This window comes from Branchiostoma lanceolatum, chromosome 3 (genome assembly GCF_035083965.1).
Source record: "Branchiostoma lanceolatum isolate klBraLanc5 chromosome 3, klBraLanc5.hap2, whole genome shotgun sequence".
Classification (NCBI taxonomy): Eukaryota; Metazoa; Chordata; class Leptocardii; order Amphioxiformes; family Branchiostomatidae; genus Branchiostoma; species Branchiostoma lanceolatum.
In genome coordinates, this window is record NC_089724.1 from 13,232,369 (window position 1) to 13,248,755 (window position 16,387).

The 16,387-nt window shown below is 42.0% G+C and overlaps 3 protein-coding genes across 4 annotated transcripts; all 3 read left to right on the forward strand.

Moving 5' to 3' along the window:
- The first annotated feature begins 1,804 nt into the window (after positions 1–1,804).
- LOC136430395 (uncharacterized) lies at positions 1,805–7,441 on the forward strand. 2 transcript variants are annotated; one of them, XM_066420949.1, is made up of 5 exons: positions 1,805–2,165; positions 2,819–3,261; positions 3,652–3,861; positions 4,016–4,082; positions 5,579–7,441. In XM_066420949.1, exons 1-5 carry the CDS (start codon positions 2,102–2,104, stop codon positions 6,463–6,465), a joined length of 1,671 nt encoding a protein of 556 aa, XP_066277046.1. In that variant the 5' UTR covers positions 1,805–2,101; the 3' UTR covers positions 6,466–7,441. The 2 variants fall into 2 exon arrangements, with proteins under 2 accessions (XP_066277046.1, XP_066277047.1); XM_066420950.1 differs by lacking the exon at positions 4,016–4,082.
- A 738-nt stretch (positions 7,442–8,179) lies between these two features.
- On the forward strand, positions 8,180–16,338 carry LOC136430397 (leucine-rich repeat neuronal protein 2-like). The gene is made up of 12 exons (XM_066420952.1): positions 8,180–8,310; positions 8,840–9,821; positions 9,950–10,036; positions 10,448–10,559; positions 11,593–11,759; positions 12,114–12,246; positions 12,522–12,645; positions 13,332–13,432; positions 13,705–13,806; positions 14,050–14,197; positions 14,824–15,400; positions 15,556–16,338. The coding sequence occupies exons 2-12, from the start codon at positions 9,786–9,788 to the stop codon at positions 15,727–15,729; spliced, it is 1,761 nt and encodes a 586-aa protein (XP_066277049.1). The 5' UTR covers positions 8,180–8,310; positions 8,840–9,785; the 3' UTR covers positions 15,730–16,338.
- Positions 8,849–9,736, forward strand: LOC136429393 (leucine-rich repeat-containing protein 70-like). Its single transcript, XM_066419226.1, has one exon. It carries the CDS (start codon positions 8,849–8,851, stop codon positions 9,734–9,736), a length of 888 nt encoding a protein of 295 aa, XP_066275323.1.
- Positions 16,339–16,387: the final 49 nt, after the last annotated feature.

Consider the following 16,387-nt stretch of genomic DNA (forward strand, 5'->3'; position numbering starts at 1 on the left):
GGTTGAATCAAAAAGCTATAATTTACATGACATGTAGCGAAAAGCAGCAGAGGCCTTTACGTATTTGAACAGCTGCGTGTCCTCTTTCCAGTTCACATAGTTTGTTCGCTTTTAATCATGTTTGTTTTAATCGCTGCTATCAATCGCCCATCTTGTCGCCGTAAGCATCATCTGTCCAGCCGGTGTACTGACCACCCTTCGGCGTAACGTACCAGCTCTAATCTGATCGATCATTGGCTCTTGAATTGCCCCCGAGCACCTCCTCCGGCGTTAGAAGATCGCCGTTTTTCTCAGGACTTACCGAACCTCCTTCCTTCGTCGGCGTACATAGTATTTCGTTCGGTACAGCAAATTAAAAACCATGCACGGCAAAACCACGCCTGACCTGGTGTGAAGTTAGTTAAAATACATGCAGAGCATACGTATTTCAAAACGTTAATCAAGCTTCATAAACAATATGTGTCATCCTTGATTGATCACTTCTCCATACAGTTTGGTTCCTAGACTAGAACCATGTGATGTACCGGTGTTTATAAACCCCAGACACTTATACAGCAGTTACTTATATAAAGAAATGTTACATCATAACTTACAACTTATATCGCTAGCTGATCTGACAGCCTGACACTATACATTACTAACGTTACATGCACTTGCTTATCCGGCGCGTCCCCTTTGCTGAGATCTACAGCAACGCCTCTTTGCTGGATGTGATCAGAATATTGTTGTTAATTTGATGTTTTTCTGACACGAATATGTCTTTTCCCATATATATTCTCCACCGTGGACAGTGAACTTTTAGCTTAGTACCAACTTCATACCTTCACCTATCATCGATCACCGTCTAGAATGACATTTGGTTTGCTTTTATATAGACTAAGAGAGTTTGGTGAAGCGTGACCAAGACAAATATCGTCACCGTATGTTTTATCACCGATAATGACAATGATTGCAGAATCTTGTTACATTCCCTGATCAGATGACCAGAGTTCTTATATTCCGTGCACGATAAGATAGCAGACTTGATATCCAAGCTGAAAGGAGAAACTAATGCACCGAGTGAGTTTTTCAGCACTTGGAAGGAAACTGATTTTGTCCCGGCCTGATACAAATGCATCACCTAGCGTCTGTTTGTAAACTGCATATCTCCGACAAAAGGGAGCAGATATTATGCGACGCCTTAGGGGCGGAGCCAATAGTATGCAACTGTGAGTGAGTTGCAAATGGTATAAATATTGCGCCAATGCATTACCTAGGGAATTGCTTTTGTTATTGGTTTATAGTCTTTAAACTTTAGAATGTAGGCATCTTGTTTTTTTTGGCCACCTTGTTTTTTTTCGCGCGCTAGCAATAGATATGGAGTCTGTAGAGGATGCAATCCACAAAGTTTACTTGCTGTGGCCTTTAAGAGCAGCATATAGATGGTGGAATTTTCAAATTTGTGAATTATGTCAAGGTTATATCATCATACATAGATTGAGCAACTTTGGGTATACGTCGCCGGCTCGTTATTCAAACACCTTTCTAGTGTTTGTATCTTGGAGGTTTAAACATCCTTGGCAAACGTCATATTCTTGGCAAACGACATATTCTTATGGCTTTTAGTGGTAGTTAGTCCTTTGATTAATACCTTCAGGAAAAAGTGACCTAATTTTATCACTCCGTTGCAGGTTCTCACAGTTTGACATTTACGGTAACTGTAGCTTAGATACACAGGAGCCTGCCTGTGCCTGACACTGAGTCGCAACAGCGAGTTAACGATGACCCTTGACCGTGGTTGCATCATCAGATTGTTAGGGACGCGCGCAACACGTCGGCCGGAAGGACGACACCTTTTCAGGCAGAGAAAACTTTTCCTCTCCGTGCAGATTTAGCAAGCACAATATAAAGGTAATGCCAGTTTGGGCCTCGGGAGCACAACTCGTCGGCTGAACTCTATGTCGAGCTGCCTTTTGGTTCCGAGTGACAGAGAAAACACTGTGAAGGGACCCAAGATCCGTGACGACCTTATTTGCCGCAGTCTGCCGACACTCCCCTTCCCAGTGTTGTGCATCTTGCGCCCCGGCTCTACTGACAAACAATGGGTTAGGTCGTCTTTGTCATGGCCCCAGGACTAGAGATTCAACGGCAGACTGGCCAGGGCGCCCGAAGAGTGATTGATGAAGGTATGTCTTGAAATTCAATACACCAATCTTGATATATGTAAGATATGTAATGTAGCCCCCTTCCTGTCTTAAAAAGTTCCAGGCTCGCGTAACTGGATCTCGCTCATAGACTGCAATTGTCACCGCGATTGACACTATTGTTTGAGACTGTTTCTGGGCGTGGGATTCACTTGAGATGTAACGCTCATTTAGGGGAAGAAAAAGTGTACATGTTTCCAGGTACATGTACTTTTACTTACATGTCCATTTAAATTCAAGATGGCGTCGTTGCCTTTTCACTTTTCAATGCAAAAGGGGGAATCCCCTTATGTCGTAGTTACTCTAGGGACAAAGTTCGCGGAGATGAAGGGCTCTACTAGTCCTCACAACAGTTACATTTATAAGATCTTTTTAAATGCATAAAAGGTTATTTTTTCCAATGTCATTACTTTGATGGAACACAGATAATCTGGGCAATCTTAGATATTTGGCAGACTTGTGAAAATAGAGAGGAAGGCTTTTTTGAAATGACAGTTCACTGGGCCTGTCCTGGGTGCTGAATCCTGCCACATGTTTTTCCGGGGGATATGACGTAATTTATCTATTTTGACAGTACAATGAGGCTGTTCAGTTCATGACATCTAGCTGATGTTTCGTTTATTGAAATTTTACAGGAAAGACACTGCACATTGAAAACAAGCTATACAGTGCCACATTTGTCTATGATGACAAAGACTTGCCATGGGTGACATGTGCAGTACACTATCTGGAGGAGAACTACGATCAGAGGATATACTACAGAGGGCGTGATGCAACTCCAGGTCATCCAATCACTGACAACAGCATTGACAGCATCACAAACAGTAATGTGGTTATTGTGGCCATTTCAAATGCCTTTCTGAACAATTGCTGGGCAAAGAAAGAGGAAGGTTGGGCACTCCTTCACTCAGTTAAGACAGGAGGCTGCAAGATGCTACCTGTGTTGTTGGAGGATTGTGAACTTCCAAAAGAGTTGTCTGACTTGGAGACCTTAAGCCTGGCATCTGTGAAGAAGTGTCATGAGGAGTATTTGAAACGACTGGGAATCGGTTTACACAAGCTGCTGACACCTGGCCAGGTAAGACCTGTGGTGAATCATGCATCTCTTGGCTGATATGTCCGATGTTATCTTAGCAATCTTTCTGCAGAAGGCACAGCAGAACTCCCAAATGATACATTGTAGTGGAGTGATTTATCATCAATATAAGCAGCAATAGTGATTATTTGTGTTCAATGACTGTCAAAATCAGTGTATTGATTACCAGTAATTTCTTGTGCAATATCAATATTTCTTACTGAAGTTGATCTGATGCCTGTCATTGTGATGTCCCAAGAGAAAGGAAAATCATGTAACTTCTGATTTGTTTTGTTAAGTTAAGCTTTTGGTGCTCCATGAGATTGAGGGACCCCCTTATGCATATTTTAAATGACACCTGACCCCTAACAAAAAGATCTGCGGATATTACAGTGTCAGCGGGCAAAGCTGACATTTGACCCAGATGGCAATGTTGGTGATGAGAAGGACGGAAAGGCTGTTGAACCTAGTGATACAGTCCCCTTCAATGGGTCAGAACCAGACCGCAATGGCACCTTGGTGTGCAACAACGCTGCCATGGCTGCTGAAAATAAAAGCAACACCAAAGGTTCACCTCCAGATAGACCACTCTTGAATCTTCAGGTAAATTGTGAAAATTCAAGTCATGTCAGTTACATATGTGTATGTATGAACTCCATTTTCATTGTACCTTTACTATTATAATTGCATTTCATGGTAATGAAGGTTTAGAATCAAGCTTATAACACTACAATTTTGGCTGGTCTTATTTTGCCAGTATCTGCTGAACATCCTTGCATGCATGGTTGTTATGAGTATCAACATCCTGGACTTCTGCATCAGAGGTTAGTTAATTTCTTGACTGCTTTTAAAGGTGCCCATTGTACATTTCCAATAGAACTGATAATAAAGCTAGTTTCCTCCCTCCTTGGCACTTTGATAAATCTGAATATTATGTCTTGGTGAGGCCCACAATGGCCTTCACATATACAGGTTCTGTACAGAATTTCTTTATTGTGTCAAGTCTACAAAAGGTGTAACGTTGGGTAACATAAATTCGCGGGGTACTTAAATTCAGGATTTTTCGAAAACGGGGTATTTAGGGATATGTGCTGGATGCAACATCAGTAATACCGCTAGAAATGCAAACTTGACAGACTAACGTATTCAGAACACTGTCTGAAAAGCTTCGATAACCATGCATTAGAAGTTGGCTACGTCAAAAACTCTCCGTCCCTTATTGTCACAGTCTGAGGGCTTCGTGGGAGAATTATACTGCATAGTTGTTCGCTGGTTTATAAGACAAATGTCACATCCGCTTCCTGCTCAACACAATTATTTACAATACAACTTATTAGAATCTCTTTTGCTAACCTACAACTGTGATTAATCATCAGAACGCCACTCTGTTGCTACAACCAATGGCTACGGCACTACTGTGAATTTTCCCGCCACCATATTCGTTACCCAGAATCCTGCTATTCGGCAGACGACAAATGTTTGCGAGGAACACTTTTTTGTCTAAATGTTGTGTGTGATAGTGGACTGATGGCGATATTTTCCTCAAAGTTTGCTCTTAGCACAAGCAGAAACACATGGACATAGTATTTTACCATTTCTACGGCATCCAGCTAACGCCCCGATGAATAATGTACAAATTTCCATGACGGTGGGGGTTGACTTTGAGTGACGTTCTACCGACTCAACACACGGGTTGTTCCCGGAGGCCTGATGTGTGCGGTACGGCCGTTTTTTCGTGTATTTTTTTTTACTTGGACACGTCTATATCCATAGCACTCTCCTCAAGCCAAGGATGGAACGAATAGCTGCTGTATAAAATCTAATTAGCGGTAAGATATTCAAGACGAATCTTCTCTCCTGAATTAATGTTCACCCCTGTCCGACAACACCGTCATTGTGCGTGCGGCGGACTGTAGTTTCAAGTTGAAATATTATGGTGTCAGCACGACTAGAGACAAAATCTACCATATATATGATTAGTGCAAAGATAGTACATGATACTGACAGAATAATAGAAAAAAGGGATGGTTTATTATTCTGCTAGACTGATTTCAGTCAATCATTATCGGAAAAATCCTGAATTTATGTTACCCAACGTTATCACAATTATGTATCTTTTTGAGAACTGAACTCCCAAATGATACATTGTAGTGGAGTGATTTATTATCAATATAACAGTTTAACAATACAACAGTTTTTGGTAAACAATTTTTGACCGTGTGTAAATTGTGTGTGTTGCTTAAAGTGGTTAACACTTGCCAGGCAGTAAGTAAAATAATATTTCATCACTGACTATTCGGTTACCATGCCTTTTATGTAGGAATCCTAAAATGCTTCATGCAGCTCCAAGAAGTGCTACCAGGACACTTGCATATCGTGAAGGAGACTATACAAGCTATTCTTGTTAGGACTATCCTCCAGAGTCTCAAAAGTGTACTGCAAAGCTTCATTAAGAATTTCATGAGTATGTTGCCAGTATTCCTACAGGAGGTGGTCAGCACTGTAGCCAGTGGTATGAGGTTTTCTGGAGATGGAAGCTTTACAACTTTTGCTGCCACCTGGATATATAATGCATCAGTGTTTCATTTTGCGATCCTTCTTATCAATGGCCTGTTGTGGCAAGTGAGTGGATATAATGTCTTTCAGGCAAGGCTTTTGGATGTTGTCGCCTTATTTCCACCACTAGTCAAAGGCTATTACTGTATGCTGCATATGCCAGAGTACAGACAGACAATCAAGGCTATGTATGGGTGCAAAACATTGACCCTGAAATCAATGAAAGACACACTTGTCCAAGCTAATGTTGAGTACCGTGAAGTACGGATTTGTTTACTGGTAACTTTTGCCATAGAAATTGCCATTCTAAGTGGAATGCTAGGTTCTATGCAGATATCTAGTCTTCTCTTCCCCATGACTCGTCTTGCATCTCTGCTTCTGCTTACCCTGCATGCTTTCTTCCTTTCATGTGTCATCATCTTCTACTACCATGATAACACAGTTCACAGCCTCATATCAAAAAGACGATTTTTCTTTCCAGACATCATGAAAAGAGAGGGTTTTGGTAAACAGGAAAGACGACTTTTGTCCATGATTGACGAATTAAACAGGCAAAGAAAGAGTAAGCCGGACAAGAAGCACTTGATGACAGGTAGAAAGTCAACACATGGAATTTCCAAAAAGTACAAAAGGCACCCAAAACCTGTCTAATTCATAAGCCCAAGCCCAAACATGTTAAACTTCTTTTCTTCTTCTCACCCTCTGACTGTGACACATGCAGACTAGTTGGTCTGAGAGTTGTCAGCTCCCACACTTCTACATGCCCTTCATGCCAGGGTCATGGACCTCACCTTCAAGCTGCATGGATGTACAATTGTGTCTTCTTCATTACATCATTGCTTATAGGTTGTATTTAGATGCTGAGTAAGTTTGCTGTTGGCACATATATAGTGCACTTAATTGTTCTAGATGCCTGACAATATAGATCATGTAAGATGTACTGTATCAATTGTGACGGAATGTAACATTAGTAGTGCAATATTACAGCATTGTCACTTGTTACATTACAGAAGGATTCAATCAATGAATGACAAAGTTATGTAAATATGATAGTCTTAACAAAATTCGTTGAAATGACTGTTTTGAGCTAGAGCTCACAGACAAATCAATGTCTAAGATATTCTATAGACTGTAGAGTAAAACCTATTTGTAATCATTTCGGGTTGTGTAATTTGTAATGATGTTTGTTATGTCATTGGGTATGATATAGAGATTGAAATATATCTATGATTGTCAAATGATTGTAGTCACTTTTCATATCTAATCAATAGATGTATTGTAATACGTAGTCTTATGAAGAAATAGCTATGAAAAATTCCAAATCTTTTATCATTTGGGGTTCAATGAAATATTTTGTAAAGTTGTATTTTGTATAGATCATGACATCGTGCGAGGAACGATAGAAATAGACAGTCTAATAGAGTATGATAATGGCATAAAGTAAGCGATTTTGAATGCTGCTCGGTCGTCTCGAAAATCTAGTATTATTCTATGATGAGCTATTGGTAAGTTGTGATAATGGGAGGCTTGCGCTCCTAGCGGCCGGACCAACAGATGCCGCCCTCTAGCCTCCGAGAGCTTGTGTAAACACAGGCTAGGAATAAAACATTTGAACAAGAAGACCATATATAGACTTGTGTTGTCTTGGTGGCAGAGTATTATCATAAAGAAAGCCCACATCAGTTGTCAAGAATAAATGCCCTTTGTACCTTTGTAACAAATCATTATGATTTGTTTCACAACAGGTCATTACAAAATGACATTCATTCCTCAATATTTTGAATGACTGGCTCGGGTGAGGAGATGTTCACTGCATCGATGTCGGGCATGTCTCTTCGATAGTGTCACTCTTCATTGACGAAAAGATTTCTTCGGGTTTGGGAGATCGTTCTTCTGATACACTTTAAAAGTCGCTCGACAAAACAGCAATGTTCCTTACAATAACTATCTACCACTTGAAGAACACGATACAGAAATTCCGCTGCAGTACCTTAGAAAGCCGCTAAGGGCCATTATCGAACTTGATCGTGTTCCGACCCTTACCCACGTACCAAATGGCATTCAATTAGGATCCATCCACGACTTCTCGAGTTAAGTTGTCCACACAAATAAGCACACACACACATACATACAAACATACATACATACATACACACACACGCCAACACTCACACACACACACACATACACACACACACACACACACACACACACACACACACACACACACACACACACACACACACATACACATACACACACAGACAGGCAGACAAACGGCACCTAAAATATAACTTTCTTGCCGACGGTAATTAGTCTTAAGACCGCCCATGGTCATTATACAGGTATGCGCCAAAGGTTGTTAGACTACCAAATTCTATGCTTGACCGGACTAATTCAGGAAACAAGTCTGAAGCAAAGTACTATACATGAAGTGGAGCTCGAGAGTTTGTCGCATTATAGACGAACTAGACAGAACCAAGCGGCACGTATCAGGTGAGAGGTTTGTTCTATGTCGTCTGAAATGCTTAACCATTGTAAAGAAACAACCATAATGCTTAACCATTGTAAATGATTAAACTCTATTACAGCACCTGAGTGTACATTTGTCAACAATCATATCGGAATGCAAGGGTGCATTTGTATTCGATCCAATAATCTTTTACACACTGGTGTCCGAATACTCAATAGTAATGTCTTGCACATAGCTAAGGCTCATTTTATCAGTGTCAAGGTGTGATAACGTCATTTCTGTGAAAATTGGATCGTCAATGTTTCACGCATTTGTTTTTTTAAACATTGCGCTATCAGAATCCTGTACATGCACCATTTGTATTTTCAAAATAAGCCATTAGAAAGTCTAGTCTTACTACCGCCGTTTTCGTAACGAACGCTGTTCTTTAAAATTCACAATACTCTGATCATGACGAACCTTTATGCTGACATGATTAGTCACGCCTGGATGTGCAATTGGGCGCCGTGAGAGGTAAAACGGTAACGTCATAACGTGTTCTATTTTTAACAGCTGGCCACCATGGCCCCTTCAAGGACGCATTGCCTGTTGTTACATTTGCTCGCTGTCCTGACCGGAGTTGTGCCTGGCCTTAGCCTTGACTGCGCACCCCAATGCCAATGTTACGGAAACACCACCGACTGCAGCCACGGAGTCCTTACGGGCTTTCCTCGGAATCAGCTCATACCCTCTTCAACAGAAGTTCTTCTGTTGAACGATAATCAGATTTCGGCGGTGAGCCGTGATCCTACGCTTCCCAACCTGCTGGAACTGAACCTGGAGGATAACTCCATCACCAGTATATCACGTCCTGGATCCCCATTCAGTCGGCGGCCCAACCTCCGGGTTCTCCGTCTAGGAGGGAACGCGATCTCTACCGTACCCGCTTCGGCTTTCGACGGGCTGAGCCAACTTGTGAGACTTTATCTCAACAGAAATACCATCACAACAATAACTGCGTTTGGAAGTAATTCCGTCGTTGACAGCTTGAAGATGCTCGATTTACAGGACAACAGGCTCACCTCTATCGGGATCGGGACTTTTACAGGAGTCTCGCTTCTTTCGGAGCTCAACCTCTCGTCTAATAACATCTCAATGATCGAAGATGGGACCTTCAGTCATCTCAAGGAGCTACGTGTGCTGTACCTACATTCAAATCACATCGCCATGCTGACCAGCGCGACCTTCCTGGGGATGCCAACCTTAACTCATCTGACTTTGAGCGACAACAAGATCCAAACTCTACCTGATATGGCCTTCATCGGCGCCACGAACCTGGAGTTCCTGGACCTGTCATCTAACGACCTCTCCACAGTCACACGGACAGCGTTCTCTGGACTGTACAACCTTACCACTCTGCTCCTGGAGAGGAACAACATTCAGCTCTATCGAGGACGGGGCGTTTGGTGACCAGGTCAAACTGCAGTCATTGGTCCTGAGGTACAATATACTACAGAACATGCCAGCATCAACTTTGACGTCCACAGACCTATGGGTGAGCCATACCATTCTCCTGAGCTTGTTTCGTTAATTTGATAAATGGTACCGTTTCAGAGCGCAAAACGCTAAAGTAAGATAACTAGAGCGCTGGAATAAAGACCAAATTCATTGTGGTCACTCCAGGAGCTGGACCTCAGTGACAATAGTCTTACTGCTGTCCGGAGGGAGGATTTTGCCAGGCTTGCGAAACTGAAGTACCTTCATCTACATGTAAGTCGATTTTATCAGCACATGATAGCAAATTCCTATTTCCTTAGTAGTGATTAACGATCAGAGAAACCCTGAATACAGGTTGCTTCTACATTTGATTCTTATGTTGCAATAGTTAAGTTTTTTATCCAGTTGTTTTCCTTAAATCAAATAATTTACCACTAAGCATCTTGTGTTAAATGCTGTATTGTACCATTTCAATAAAACTCGTTGCTATTATATTATTGGATTTGCACCCGATAATATAAGTAGCTGTTCTTTTAAGATTTTGCTGCATACATTTGTACATGTACATATAGCCAAAACTAGTAGCAACATCAAAATTACACCTCATACTATCCTCATGAAATTTCTTTCACGACTTTGTCATATTATTTTGTTGATGCTTACATCATTTTAACACCCTTACAGACTAACAAGATCACAAGTGTGGAGGATGGTTCGTTCGCCAATCTTGCTAACCTCATTGTCTTAGAAATATACGGGAACCTTCTGACTAATGTCTCAGCTGCAACATTTGCAGGTAAATAATATACGCTTACAACGGTTAAACACAATGGCCTTACCAGCGACATTCAGACTCTATCCATTACGATTATGTGTTATTTGACACGGCAAATCTTATCACGAAGATTTACCAGCCATACCGTCACGTATCAATCTAAGATCTATGGTGCTTATTTGCGACTAGAATGTATATGTTTTAGTAGTAATCTACGTTGTTTGTCAAGGAACGGACCCATTTAAGCGGTGAAAAAATAGCTGGTCTTGTTCTGAGTTCTGTTGTTGTTCGCATATGATGGCATGACCTTGAAAGGTCAAATCGCTGTTGACATGTTTGCTACGACAGTGGTAAAACCAGTTCATGCCAAGACTGGGATTGAAACACGTAACGTTACAGTGCGGGTCAAAGTTTGTCTGCCACATACCTATTAGTCTATTGTTTATCCTACCTTACCTTAGGTCTACAGGGTCACCGGGAAGCATCCCTCATAGAGTGTTGAAAATAGGTTATATATTCGCCGATTAGATTTTGGGCCCCCTAGCGGATTGTTATTGTACTGCAGCGGAACCTCATTTTTTGTATCTTTTATCTGAAGACGGTACGGTAAACAAATCTGAGTGGTAGCTAGGTAGCCCTTGTGCAGTACCATAGTCAAGACGTGACATCGGTTTGAGCCCCCTAGAAGCTTATTCTGTACTCTCCCAGCAGAGGTTCGGCTCAGATTTGTTTTTGACCTCTGTTTATCGCCATGAAAAATGGATGTGTAATGGCCTTGATTTTTTGGTGGCATGTAGCTTGTGATATAAGGAAGAAGTGGCGTATATGGGCCCCCTAGCAGCTTTCTCTGGAACTGCAAGGCCGTTTTTGTCAAAATCTTCCAAGGAGAATTACTGAGCAAAGGGACAACGAATTTCCATGATATTTAGTATACAGGCAGCGTAGACAGAAATGTACATAATAAAGTGCAAATTATGCAAATTGGGATTGCATAATCCGAATAGTTCATGATGCTCTGACACGCATGGAATGCTGACAGTATACTGTCTTTCAGGCTTGGTGTCTGTAGAACAAATCGGGATGGGAGGCAGTAACCGCATTGAAAGTATTCCCGACGACACATTCCGGGACCTTCCGAAGCTGGCTCACTTGGGCCTACTCGGTCTTCCACTCGTGAGCATCAGTGACTCTGTACTGTCACCCCTGCAGAGCTTAAAAAGTGTAAGCAACCCAGAAAACCAATTTCATTTGTTTTCGATACAGCTTTAACGTTCATGATAGCAGGTTGATTGTGTTGTCATAGTTTTCAGCTGAGAAATACTACCTTCCCAGTATGTTTTAGACACCGAAATGTCCTGAAGACGTTCATCATTCTCGCTGTGTAAATATCCGCGACTGCCGTTTGGTTTGTTATTTCTACACGCCGGGTCCTAATTGGACAAGTTTGATACGTATTCTGACATATCAATTTATTAATTAGAACAATTTCTTTAGAGTACAAGAAGTAATACTGTAGGCAGAAATGTGAAGAAAACAGGCGTATCCAGATCTGATTCCTTTTGCCCGCCTTCGCAGATCGCTTTATCAGAAAGCAGGTTGAGGTCTTTGCCGGCGCTGCCCGTTTCCTTGGAGTCACTGACGATATTCAGGAATAACCAGCTCTTAACGGACATCCGCCTGGGAGACCTCACAACTCTTCCCCGATCAGGTAAGGGAGCTGCTTTGTGTGAAAGTCTGTTCTCCTTTAATGGGCAGATTAGCAAACTCTGTCAAAGTGACAGTCAAAGGCACTCCTTGGCCTCAATCCCATGGGATTTCCGAAATGCTGCAGAATACCAGGATACTGCATTTGGAGGTCATGCTTGTGGTTACTGCTAACGTTATGCACTGCCTGATTCTGTTGTATACCGCAACTTGTATGCGATGATTTGGATGAAAGGCTTTATGTCTACATGTTTCTACTCTCACTGTCTCCATCTTCAGGGACAGGAGACCACCTTCCACTCCCCAACCTGACCAGTGTACACCTGGCGGATACTGGGCTTCAGAAGATCCACCCGTTTGCTTTCGCGACCTTGCCGGCTCTGACATCTCTAGATCTGTCCAGGTATTCACCACTTCAATACCGGTAGTCAGTAGAACTAGCTATTGCATACTAGTATGTACATGATCAAGAAAACTGTAACGACTGTACGCCAGTGTACGGTCAGGCAAGTCCTGTCACATAACGACCAAGACCACGGTAAGCTTAACGTTTTCATATACTCTATTTATCTATTTATTTCCTAACTCATTCCCGAGGGATAATTGCAAAGGAACAATCAGATGCACTAAGTTATAATTATGAAAATGTATAACAATGGCCAGACAATAGAATTACTATATCTGATATCTACATCACTGAGGGGTTTGATTTCTTCTTTGAAGGCAGTGGCTAATCAATAGTCCCACGTCTTCAATTATTTGTGGGCTTTTGGATTTTGATAGAAATTTGTTTTTAAAGGGTTTCTATATGGTGAAATCTTGGGGAGATTGTGTGAACTGTTTCAACAAGCCTGCTTCTTTCAGCCTCGAAAAAGGGCATTCACAAAAGAAGTGTATTTCAGTACATTAGTTACATGAACTGCTTAGATGTGGTGTAGTATTTTATATTTGCCATCAGGATGACAAGGGCTTGACATTATTGTCGCATGTTCCAAACGTACATGTGGCACTCATTCAATATGGAACTAAACACCTTGCCAGTGAACATTGCCTAACAGAAAGAAATACTGTTTTTGTTTTCCTTTGCAGGAATAATTTTCAAAGCACTTCGTCAGTCGATCCAGACGCGTTCGGTAACCTGACGACTCTGCTAAGTCTGAACATTGACAGAGTAACGACCTGGTCACCGCGTATGTAATGTATATATTACCATGTTATAGGTTGTCAGTGGGACCTGTAAGTAGCTAGTAGTCTAGAGTGGTCTGCACTTTCTAAATGTAGAAGAACATAGCGAAGAAAAGTTTACGGTCATACAATTCATCAAAACTGCGGTTGTCGGAAGGCTTCGTAATTCCCCCATATATTTCAAATGTATCTGGTATTTATGAATTAGTCCACTTGATAATGAGATACCTGTATCAAAACATGGTTGTTAAGAGAGAAATTGTGCTTTTGGTCACAGGTGTATTTCGGCATCTCCCTTGTCTCCAAACGGTAACCTTGGGAACGAGGTTCACCTGTGATTGCGACGTGCTCGATCTCGGGAAATGGATCAACAAAACGGGTAAGTTTTTCTCCTCTGCCCCGACTGCCCGTATGTAGAGATACATAAGAATTAGAATCACGGTCTGGAATTCCGGAAAAAAAAAAGTATTTGCTACAGTTCGCAAGACTTTATACGCGTAATGTGTGTTACACTGAATACAGAATTTCTTAATATGTGATAGATATTGGTTTAACCCTATGATCAGTACACGTCTCCAGTGCACAGAACTGCATTGTATGGTATGTGTCCTTGTTCCTGTAGTCGTGAACGTCAGACCCAGTCCACCAACCTGCTTCCTTCCAAGGCCGCTGAGAGGACGTTCTCTGGAGAGACTACGCGAAGAGGACCTAGGGAGGACATGCCCAGCGACAACAGTTCCACCGGCAACAGAACCCGCCGTGCAGTTTTGGTACTGAATGTTACACGATGTACACGTAGCCTCTTTCTAATATAGCTAAGATTACCCGCAGTAAACTGCCTTGGTGTTCAGACGGGGACTGGCGTATTACTCCTCGTATCACGGCTTGCCAGGCAGCGTGGTTCTTGGTCAAGTTCTGTTTCAGCATCTTATAGTAAAAGCTCTTTGTCATTCAAAGTGACAATATCTATAGATCATGAATGAATGAAGACTTTCTTGTACATTTTTGCGCCACTGATAATGTGGCCACCATGTCCATTAGCCTCACTAAATTGCACTGCAAGCGTCGACTTGCTCCAGACAGCGAAACATAGTACTAGTAACTCAGGTTACGCATGCAGTTTCTAAAGTAGTCATCGCCTATCATTCTCCTATAGCAGAGCCGAACCCGCGTATACCCAAAGTAGGAATACGCGGCCTCGGCTCTGCTATGGATGAATGTCACCTATCCACCAATGTCGTAAACGGAGTATTGACACCAACAAATACCCGAATAAAAGTTCCATACAGTACATGCACTAAACATTGACATAAGAATGGCAATGATATGGTAGCTGTCTGATTTCAACTTTATTTATCTGTGTCAAAAGCTAATGTGTCCTTCTACCTTCATACAGCCCAACACCGTCGCCATCACCTGCAACTTCTTCCCAAGGCCCTTCCTCTGTGGCAGCAACTCTGTCAAAGTCGCCAAAAACACCCGCGCCGCCGTCTACAATTGTGCAAACAGAAACCTGTATTGGCCCAAGCAACGTCACAGTACAGAACGTGAAAGACTCTCGTGCTGAGGTAGAATGGGTCCACGGAGGCAGCGCGGATCTGACGGGATTCGTTATTCAGTACAAACAAACCCTTGGAGAAAACTCGGAGTGGAGGACAACACAACAGGTGCACACGGTCCGCCGTTCCTACCCCATACTGGACCTTCTCCCTGACAAGCCCTACATAGCCTGCGTGGCTGTTTTCTGTAACGACATCATGCCCAGGCAACCAGAAGTGATGAATGAATGTGTGCACTTCACAACGGGACAGACGGCAGCGTCTATCCCACAAGCAGCAGTGGTGGGGTTGGCCGTCGGAGTGCCCCTGTTGCTCATCATCCTCGTGATGGCGGCCGTCATTCTCCTGAAGAGGACAGGACCCCGATCTGCTGAACACGTGGATGCACGCACGCCTAATCAACCTCAAAAACAGGTATTTTCATTTGTTGTCTTTTAAGTGCTATTTCCGTTTTTCACAGGGAAAGTGTAATGACGGCGTTGGTTTTGCTCTGTGATGTGCCCATTGTTTTCCTGGGCCAACGTTAATGTACCGCTGACCGCTAACCGAGTGGTCCTGTTACACTGCAGGAAGCGCCTGCCGAATCAACTGAAGCTGACCGTGGTATCACAGACGACTCTCCATACAACTTAATCAACGACGATCGGTGTTCAAGCTTAGGTCATGAAAACTCGTATCATAACCCCGACTTCCTGCATCTTACCGAACCAGCAGCCAAAAGAATAGCTAATCCCTATTCTTAAGTTATGTATGGTATAAATATATTTCAAACATAATTATCCAGATGTTAAGAGAAGTGTATGAGTACATAGAGCACGTAAATCTAATCTGCTAAGTAGCTCTTATAATTTTTATCAAAACCCCTTTCATTCATTGGGAAAATAATTTGGTGTATAATTATGTACATATCTTGACGCATATTATCCAAAACATTGTCATATTCTATGAGATTTATTAGACTTATTATCTATTCATCAGAAGGTTATCATACATTGGCAATAGAGGATTATTGACTATAATCTACATTGACCTCCACCATTTATAACGTCGTTCTTTAAAAGAAGTGAATTCTAAGAGAGAGAGAGAGAGAGAGAGAGAGAGAGAGAGAGAGATTGTTGCCACTGACATACATCACAGGCATTGTAAGCATATAGATACTAGTACTATGGTGTGATATAAAACATATTTTCCCATCCATATACAGGACGCATACTTTACTATACTTTATGTTATGTTATGTTATGTTATGTTATGTTATGTTATGTTATGTTATGTTATGTTATGTTATGTTATGTTATGTTACAAAATAAACATCGGTGTTTGGGAGGCGGTCGCGAGCCCAAGATAGAATGGATATGTCTATATTTTGTCATGTTTGCAACAATCGATTGGATACCAGCT